The sequence below is a fragment of the Amphiprion ocellaris genome, chromosome 3 (assembly GCF_022539595.1).
Source record: "Amphiprion ocellaris isolate individual 3 ecotype Okinawa chromosome 3, ASM2253959v1, whole genome shotgun sequence".
In the NCBI taxonomy this organism is placed as follows: Eukaryota; Metazoa; Chordata; class Actinopteri; family Pomacentridae; genus Amphiprion; species Amphiprion ocellaris.
The window spans coordinates 28055288-28065004 of NC_072768.1; the positions used below are offsets into that span (position 1 = coordinate 28055288).

The following is a 9717-nucleotide window of genomic DNA, read 5'->3' on the forward strand; positions in this document are numbered from 1 at the left end:
TCTTAGTTTATATTTGTAAGTTTTAAATTCTTTTCTCCACCAAATTATAAAATGCAGGGTAAATGTTTGCTCCAATTGGGTTAAGGTTACTTTATGCAGAATTATTAAATAGTCTAACTGACATTCGGCTAATGAAGTATTTAGATTAGACAAATATAATAATACAGCATATGAAACACCTTTTGTTGCGTCGTCAAGAAGAGCTTCAGGAATTATAAGGGGAACTATTTAGCTTAACAGGTTATGTATAAAATTTCGGTAGCTGGAATCTATACAAGTTGGGGACCAAAATGTGAACAACAAAACAACTGAGACACTGAACTTATATTTGTGTATATTTATTAAGCTAAACAATAACAACAACAATAACACACATTAAGTGAAGAGAACACAATATTTTAACGTAATATTGGGATTAATATTATGCTTGAAATATGGGTTCTAAGGGAAAGGGATAAAGAGACCACACCTGAAAGCAGCCGTCGATTTGATAGCAGACAAATTTGTTGGCCTGTAAATGGTGTCTTTGAAAATATAATCTGGGAAAGTTCCAGTGACTGAAAGGTATTTGCGTGCCATGATGATGGTGATGAGATGATGAAAATGACAATGATGCATGTGGTCCGGTCTGCCTGTGGAAGCGGGTCAAAACAGCGGTGGATAGGGTGGAGCCTCGGAACGATGGATAGCAAGGAGACTTCAATAGTCGGGAGAACTTGGTGGTAAAGGATTGTTCTCAGGCAGGAGGATTTGATGGTAAAGGAGAACTCAAAATGCTGCTTTCAGGCATGATGTTTTAAAACAGATTTTTGCATCTCATTAAGGAAAGTGGGCATGTGGACCAACCTCCGTTGGGGAGGGCTAAAGTCCAGATGTCCCTCGCATAATTGCATTTGCAGATAATTTTGAGGTATCTATAACTCCAAAAATACTGTAATTTGGTGAACATAATTTGATTTTACTGACAGACAGTATTTCAAAATGATACCAAATATGATCATGTGAATGACAGACATGTTAAGAATTATCATGTTGATACCAATCAGGAGAAATAGAAGATTAAAGACAAGGCAAGATGTAGATTGATCTGGATGTTATTGAAAAGTTAATTTGTTCTGTGAACTGCCTGATAACACATCCATTGATGTACATAGAAAGGAGTTGAGTCCAGAATTGTGGAATGATTGTCTTTGTTGGTTCTGATTTGAGTCCAGAGTTCCTTTGTCAGTGAGTGGAATGTCTTTCAAGTTGTCATCAAGGTTCCTGAGCCCCCCTTCAATGGCTCAGGAATCAGTCCAAATGTGTATTTGGTCCCTTGTAGGTTGGAGAGTGACTGGGGGTTTAAACCAGTCTCGAGGCTAAAACAGGCCCAATATACATCCATGGAGGTCTGTGTAGGGGAATTCTCCAAAGTCGGCTCTTGTGCTTGCCTCCTCCTGTTTCGTTAGTCTGCGCCCTCGTGCCAGATCTGGAGAATGTCTTGCTTGCAGTGTCTTGGTGTCTCAGCTCCACTGATCAAAGCGAGCCCCGTCTCCAACCTGTGGCTGCGAAGGTGTTAAATCCAGAGCTGCAAGAGGGGCACAGACAAAATCTGTGTTTGCCCTGTTCCACTGCTGTTGATGGCTGGTGGATCCTACAAAACCATCATACAAGAGTATGCAGAAACCCAATTTCTGACAGTTGAAACCCAAAGACAGATGACCAGACTTGCTACAGAGATGACAGACACATGGGTAAGAATCATACATGTACGCTATAAAGAAACATTGTTAGTATTAGATTATTTTTAAGTGTGATGTCCTATGCCAACTGAGTGACGGACTTCACTGAATTTATACATTATTAATTCTTTATTTTACAGGTAAGATCAGTTGAGAACAATTTCTCATTTACAATGATGACCTGGCAAGAGGCCCCAGTAGGAAGAAATCCTAGGACGGAATCCGCATTGCTCCTCCTGAATCTGAGGTTCGACAATCGGTCAGAGCGTCCCTTCCAGCACCCGAGAGTAAACTTTCCCAGGGAGGCTGAGAAGTGTGATACCCCTGTGTAGTTGGAACACACTCTACAGTCCCCTTTTTTGAAAATGGGGACCACCACCCCGGTCTGCCACTCCACAGGTACCGTACCCAATGCCCACATTGACATTGTAGAGACATGTCAGCCAAGACAGTCCAACAATGTCCAGAGCCTTCAGGCTGGATCTTGTCCACACCTGGCGCCTTGCCACCAAGGAGCTTTTTAACTGCCTCGGCGACCTCTACCATGGATATGGACGAAGATTCCCCCGAGTCTTCAGGCTCTGCCTCCCCCACAGAGGACGTGTTTACCGGATTCAGGAGTTCCTCAAAGTGCTCCTTCCACCACCTGACAATATCCCCAGTACGGGTCAACAGTTCTCCACCCCGACTGTTGCCTGAGCAAAGCCCTGCCTCCCCTTCCTTAGGCGTCGGACGGTTTGCCAGAACCTCCTTGAGGCCAACCGAAAGTCCTTCTCCATAGCCTCCGTGAACTCCTCCCACACCCGAGTTTTTGCTTCCGCAACTGTCGCAGCTGCGGCCCTTTTGGCCAACCGGTAACCATCAGCTGTTTCAGGAGAGCCCTGAGCAAGCCCAGCCCAAAAGGCCTCCTTCTTCAGCCTGACAGCTTCCCTCACCGCTGGCGTCCACCGCTGGTTCTTGGTTGCCGCCGCGACAGGCACCAGTGACCTTCAGGCCACAGCTCCTAACAGCCGCCTCTGCAATGGAGGCTTTGAACATGGCCCACTCAGATTCCATGTCCTCAACCTCCCCCGGGATGCAGGAGAAACTCTTTCAGAGGTGGGAATTGAAGACCACATGGACAGGGCCCTCTGCCAGACGTTCCCAGTTCACCCTCACTACATGTTTGGGTTTACCAGGTCTGTCCGGCAGCCTTTCCTGCCACTGGATCCAACTCACCACCAGGTGGTGATCAGTTGACAGCTCTGCTTCTCTCTTCAGATCGGGCAAGCCGTTTCTCCCAATCACCTCCCTCCAGGTTTCTCTGTCATTGCCCACGTGAGCGTTGAAGTCCCCCAGGGGAACTATAGAGTCCCCAGGTGGTACCCCTTCCAGGACACCGCCCAGAGACTCCAAGAAGTACTCCGAACTGCTGTTCGGTGCATAAGCACAAACAACAGTCAGAATTTTCCCCTCTGCAACACGAAGTCGCAGAGAGGCGACCCTCTCATTCTCTGGGGAGAACTCCAAAAATGCGTCGCTCAGCCGGGGGCTCGTGAGTATATCCACACCCGCCCAGTGCCTCTCACCCTGGGCAACTCCTGTCCAGGATTCTGGTTCTGGAACCCTTGCTGTGCATGGAGTCACCTCCATGCACAGCAAGTGCATATCTAGCCGGTATTGCTCCACTTCCCGCACCAGCTTGGGTTCCTTCCCCGCCAGTGAGGTGACGTTCCATGTCCCCAAGGCTAGTCTACGCCACCAAGGGGGCCTAGACACCCACTCCTGCCTACTGCCCTGGTTGGCACAGCACCTGACCCCGATTTCCTGCCCGGTGGGTGGTGGGCCCACCGGGCGGCGACCCCGTGTTACTTTTTTGGGCTGTGCCCTACCGAGCCCCATGGGGCCCCAAGGCTAGGCCACCAGGTGCTCTCTGATGAGCTCCCCCCCCGAGACCTGGCTCCTGGGAGAGGCTCCGGTTTCTCTGGTCTGGGCGAGGTAGCGGCTTTTGTCTTGTGTGATGTCATCAGGGTTTTCCAATTTGCCTTGGGAGACCCTACCAGGGGCTATTGCCCTGAACAACATAGCTCCCAGGATCACAGGGACACTCAAACCCCTCCACCGTGATAAGGTGGTGATTCATCGGGGGCCATCTAGACCTACTGTCAGTAAACAACACAATAATCCTCACATTACTGCAGTTAATTCAACGGAAACTGCTTCATTTAAAAACCTAAATAAATGAGAAGAAGTGTCTGCTTCTCTGACTTTACTCGGCCAGTGCGTCCATTATTGAACACGGTCAGCTTCAGTGCTTTAACCTGGAGTAACAAGCTCACTGACAGCCACACACAGCTGATAAACTGCCTGATAACAGGTTGTTCATGTGACATTAACATTAATTGCTTAATGAACAACTGAGTTCCATTATCGGACAAAGAAAATCTTTTACAGTAATAAATGTTTTGCAAAGTTCTACTAGCTTAAATTGCTCATCAAACTTCTGCATTGAAAGGGTTATTTTCACTAATATAAGCTCAATTCCAATATTCTGAATCAATGATAAAGAAATAGCAAGAGAAATAACAGTTAACATTTGAGGCTTTCTAGAATGAGATACTCCCGCTAGTGACTTAACAGAACTGGCTTACTTTACCATCACACTTTGTGGTAAACCCCAGTACTCGGTTGTACATCAACCAAATCAATGTAAATGAGAATCGCTCCCCTAAACTCCTTCAACTCTGGTGTGAATTCTTAGTTTTTCCCCTGAAAAACTTATTTTATACAATGATAACCTTCCATGTACACTCCCCTCCAAAAGTATTGGAACAGTGAGGGTAATTCCTTTATTTTTGCTGTAGACTGAAAACATTTGGGTTTGACATCAAACAATGAATATTAAACAAGAGATCAACATTTCAGCTTTTATTTCCAGGTATTTACATCTGGATCTGATACCCAGCTTATAAGATAGCATTATTTGTAATGGAACATAAAATATTTCGGTCAGCAAAAGTATTGGAACAGGTACAGAACACAACAGATAGTGTCCACAGAAGTGAACTCTGCTCGACGTCTGATGTTACAATGAGCATATTGCGTCATTTTCTGTTCTAGCGCTGAGTTGTGTTCTCTGACTAGATAGATAGGAATCTTTTTCACCTTGTGTAATTTGATATTCATCAAATCTCTCTGAGTAATGCTAGTATTTTGAATCATACCATGCACTTGCTCTCTTCAAACACCTATACTCAAAGTCTTGTACTTAATTCTAACTTAACCTGTTATCTCTGGTCTGCTGTCTTAGCAATTAGCATGGCTTCTCCCTCTTCCTCTCTTTTTCTCTCCTGCTCGGTGTGTCACATGTTCAGTTACTCCTCTGCCTCCTTTAACGATAATGGTACGTGTAATACATGTAGTCTTTTTGTAACTCTGGAGGCAAGGCTCTCTCACCATGGAAATCAACCCGCTAGCAGCTAGCCAGGCCCCATTAGCCGTTGCGGACCGCAATAACATAGCTGCTAGCGTAACTTCTGCTAGCCGTCCCCTGGCAGCTCCCGATCAACCGAGAAGCCAGGGTGGCTGGGTGACAGTTCATGGGAAAAGTAGTCCTAAGCTCAAACCCTGTGTTCACCACCAACCGCTTCATGTTTCTAATAATTTTTCCCCACTCAGTGGCACACCTGCTGAGAAACTAATTCTGATCGCTGGCAGCTCCATAGTCAGAAACGTGAAGTTAGTGGCACCAGCGACCACAGTCAAATGCCTCCCATGGACCAGACCGGAAAACATAGAATCAAATTTGAAACTGCTGGCTAAGGATAATCATAAATATAGTAAGATTATTATTCACATCGGCGGTAATGACACCCGGTTACACCTATCAGAGGTCACCAAAGTTAGTGTGGCATCCCATGTGTAACTTTGCCAAAACAATGTCGGACTCCATAATTTTCTGTGGACTCCTGCCTGATCTGACCAGCGATGATATGTTTAGTCGCATATCGTTTCACCGCTGGATAGGGTTGCCACCTTTCAGAAATGAAAATAAAGGACACCCACCACAGCGCCTCGGGGCCACAGTTCTGCAAAGTTGGAAAGATATTCACAGATTCAGACTTCCGGCATCAATAACTCATTAGAGATACGTTGTCAAAACATAAACGATGCCTCTTCCATCATTGTTAGACAATGTGCTACAAGCACAGTTTGATCAACAGTAACTATCTTTCAAGTTGCAGAAATAACATTGGTGTCAACAGGAGCCAATTGAAGGCTGCAGTGATTTTGGTGACACTACAGTACATAAGAGTTAAGTTATTGAGCATTTGTGTCTCTCTTCGCTGTTGCAGCGGTTTTGCAATTTGCAGACAGTCCCTGTTCACTCCATAGACACCAATGTTATTCCTAATGAGTTATCTAATGAGTTACTGATGCCAGAAGTTCGAATCTGGGAATATCTTTCCAACTTCACTGGGCTTGGGGCCACTACCACCCAAGGAGTGGTATATTCTGAAGAAGAACCTTAAAGCTTTAAGTGCTTTATTAACACGAAACTAAGAATTTTGTATTGTTTTACGATCGCAGGTTCTGTCTGAAAAGAAGTGGCATCATTTTAAACAGTGAAACCATACTAATAAATTATAATGTAATGAGCAACCAGTGTGCAATACTGTATTCTGCGAAAACATAAACAACTGAATGCAGAATACTGTACAAAGAAATTCTCTGCAGAAGTTTTTTTCCACATCTAAATCTTATGTGAACACAATTTATGTATTGACTTATTTATGTGTGTATGCATGTATTTATTGATTGTGTTACGGTTTTCTTTGAGGCTCAAGCGCAGGAACAGAGATCGAGACAAGCTGAAGCCAACAAGAATACTTTTATTGACAAAGCGTAAGGATCAAAAGACTACAACTCCCAGTAGCAGGTCTCCGGAGACAGGAACTGGAAAAACCACACTGTATACAAGGGCAAGGAAGTCCCTAGTGGCGGGTGGACTAGATGGTCATTTCTAATACAAAAATGCAGACTCACAGCGAAGGAGCAAGTAGACTCACTAGAAAAACTCAATGCAGACTCAAAGCTGTAGAGCAACTAAGCTCCCTAGAAAACACATCACAAACTAAAGCGGAAGAGCAACTAAGCTCACTAAAGAAAACACAATTGCAGACTCAAAACTGAAGAGCCACTAAGCTCACTAGAAAACTCAATGCAGACTCTAAGCGGAAGAACAACTAAGCTCAGTAGAAAACACTATTGCAGACCCAAAACTGAAGAGCCACTAAGCTCACTAGAAAACTCAATGCAGACTCTAAGCGGAAGAACTAAACTAAGTAGAAAACATAACGCAGACTCAAAGCGAAAGAGCAAGTAAGCTCACTAAAAAAAACAGAGTCTCAGGTAACGTTTAACTACACGACTCTAAATACCTCAACCTGGCTCGTGCTGGGGACGGACAGCTGACTAGGGGGGTAACGGGCTGAGGGCTGAGCTGAAGATAGAGGCAGCGACGGCAGAATGGGGTCCAGACTGAAGATGGCGAGTGGGTGAAGAGGATCCCGGTGTCTGCCTGGAACTGTAGTTGTAGGGAAGTCCAAAGAGGGGCAGACGGTTCCAACTGAAGGGGAGAAAACAAAATTACAAAAAAAATCCAACTTTAGGTTTGGCTAGAGTGAACAAACAGCAGAACTGACTATGTGCATTCACAATCTGGCGTCCAAGTGGTGACTGGCGTCTGAATATATGGAGAGGAGGTGGAAGACTGACTGGCTCCGACACACCTGTTCCTGCTTCCGCTGACTGCCCCTGATTGTTCACCTGCCGCTGCTGCCACAACACTCAGGATACCTAAAAAAGGAAGAAACACAAAAGGAGGGAGGAGCCCTAGCCAGAGCCTGCTGGAGCAGCCCTGACAGATTGATTTATTTAGTACTGTTAACATAGAGTTCTAAGTGAGTTTCTCTTTAGACAGGCAAATTGGCTAATTATTGATTACCGTACTTTCGCGACCATAAGGCGCACTTAAAAGTCTTAAATTTTCTCCAAAATGGACAGAGCGCCTTATAATGCGGTGCGCCTTATGTGTGCACCGAGTTCCAAAATCTGTAAATGTTATTGTGTGACTTTGATGAGGGCTCCGCTTGACTGACTGAGAGCATTTCCTGCCGACACGCTGCTTATACAGAGAAAAGGCGGACGTGACAGAGGACAGCATGAGAACGTTAAAGGGGAAGTGTGGGCGTGAAAGAAGACGCTAAAGGCATGCCCCCAGTTGGTATATAGTGCATCAACAACATTGGTTTGGCTTGGTTTTTTCCACACGTCACCATCCCTGTTGTTCTGTGACTCCATGCGCGTCCATCTCACAGCCGCTGTGAAAAACCAAGTGCAGCAAATGAACTCGGAGCTTGCTATCATTCCAGGAGGCTTGACAAAGGAACTTCAACTGCTGGACATCAGTGTAAACAGGGCGTTCAAAGTGAAGTTGCGAACGGTGTGGGAGCGATGGATGACAGATGGCGATCACAGTTTTACTAAGACTGGGAGGCAGCGCCAGGCGAGTTACGCCACAATTTGTGAATGGATTGCGGATGCTTGGGCTACCGTGTCTGCTTGCACTGTTGTTCGAACTTTCGCAAAAGCCAGCATCATTTATGAGGAGCCGCACAGCAACGAGACTGACTCTGACAATGACGAGCGGGAACCTGGCGTGTTCCATGGAGAACTAGCCCAGCTGTTCATTTCGGATACAGAAGATGAGGACTTTGATGGATTTGTGAAAGAGGATTGATCAAAAAACAATGTGAAAATATTGCTAAATACTTCAATAAAGTACAACTGAACTCAGTTTTGCTTCCACTGCCTTTTTTAAAACACATGCTAGCATGCATGTTTTAAGCTAGCATACCGGTATGTTTTACCATGCCTGCGCTCTATAATCCGGTGCACCTTATGTATGTGTTAAATACAGAAATAGCACCCGTAACTGAGACTGCAACTTTTAATACGGTGCACCTTATGGTCGCGAAAATACGGTACATATAGGCTATTAAATGTTTATTAAAAACTAAAAAGCATTAAAAAATAATAAACAACTTAGGCATTTATTGAGTCAGTAAAGTACTGTAGAATCTATGGCCACATCAGATCAGAATTCACAACCATATACTGATGTCCCTTACCATATCGACTTCAGGAAATGATTGGGGGGATGAAAAACTGTGATCTGCTGGTTGGGTCCTCTCTATTGTCATGTTTCTTACATGTTGGTCCCCTGATGCTGCCTCAGCCAGTCCATGAGCAACAGAAAACACAGTTTGCCTTGCACCCATTGCCAGGGGTTCGAGTCTTCCCACTCATGTCTGTACATTTGCAAACGTTTATGCTTCTTTGGACGTGGTGGAGTTTCGGGTGTAGACATTTTTAAACGCGCAGGTGCAGCAGCGTCTGTTACCAGGCAACCTGAGACAGAACCTGGTAGGACCTGGTAGGACCCATAGACTGCATCTATGGCAGGATCGGACACAGAGAAGTCCACTGGGCCTCGCATCGGGTCCTCGCTACATAGGTCCTATGAAGTTTAAATTGGCTGCCCTTAATATTTCCCGTGTTTTATTTTGTAGTTTTGATGAGTGTGTGACAGACGTGTATGGGACATTTCTTTATCATCAATTTTTTATTGAGAAAATCACAGTATACCCAAGGCATGTACATTGAACAGTACAATGTAACCATAACTGGTGATCTTCTGTAATTTTCTTAACATCGCATGTTCTAACCCACCTCCCCATCCTCCCTCCCTCAGTCCCACCCCCCCATCCTCCCTCCCTTTGTCCCCTTGCCATCAACAAGCTACAGTACATATGCATGTCATGCAACTACATTATCGCAGAACATATAAATGGCAGTTACATAACACTTCATTCTGAGAGTATTTTTCCAAGATCTTCTATCAGATGTGACCACAGTTCAGTTGTATTAGATGCTGCATTGTTAATCCTTGCAG

The 9717-nt window shown here is 45.0% G+C and overlaps 1 protein-coding gene across 2 annotated transcripts; it reads right to left on the bottom strand.

Moving 5' to 3' along the window:
• Positions 1 to 340: 340 nt before the first annotated feature.
• Positions 341 to 9487, bottom strand: LOC129348130 (uncharacterized). 2 transcript variants are annotated; one of them, XR_008600589.1, is made up of 3 exons: positions 7406 to 9487; positions 7142 to 7329; positions 341 to 1567 (listed from the first exon to the last, which is right to left on the bottom strand). XR_008600589.1 is itself a non-coding variant. In XM_055007741.1 (2 exons), exon 2 carries the CDS (start codon positions 3600 to 3602, stop codon positions 2814 to 2816), a length of 789 nt encoding a protein of 262 aa, XP_054863716.1. In that variant the 5' UTR covers positions 3603 to 7329; positions 7406 to 9487; the 3' UTR covers positions 341 to 2813. The 2 variants fall into 2 exon arrangements, 1 of the variants encoding a protein (XP_054863716.1); XM_055007741.1 differs by having other exon boundaries at positions 341 to 7329.
• Positions 9488 to 9717: the final 230 nt, after the last annotated feature.

What these genes read in the sequence shown, in the direction of transcription:
- LOC129348130 (XM_055007741.1), bottom strand. Translation starts at nt 3,602, where the DNA reads ATGGGGCTCGGTAGGGCACAGCCCAAAAAAGTAACACGGGGTCGCCGC.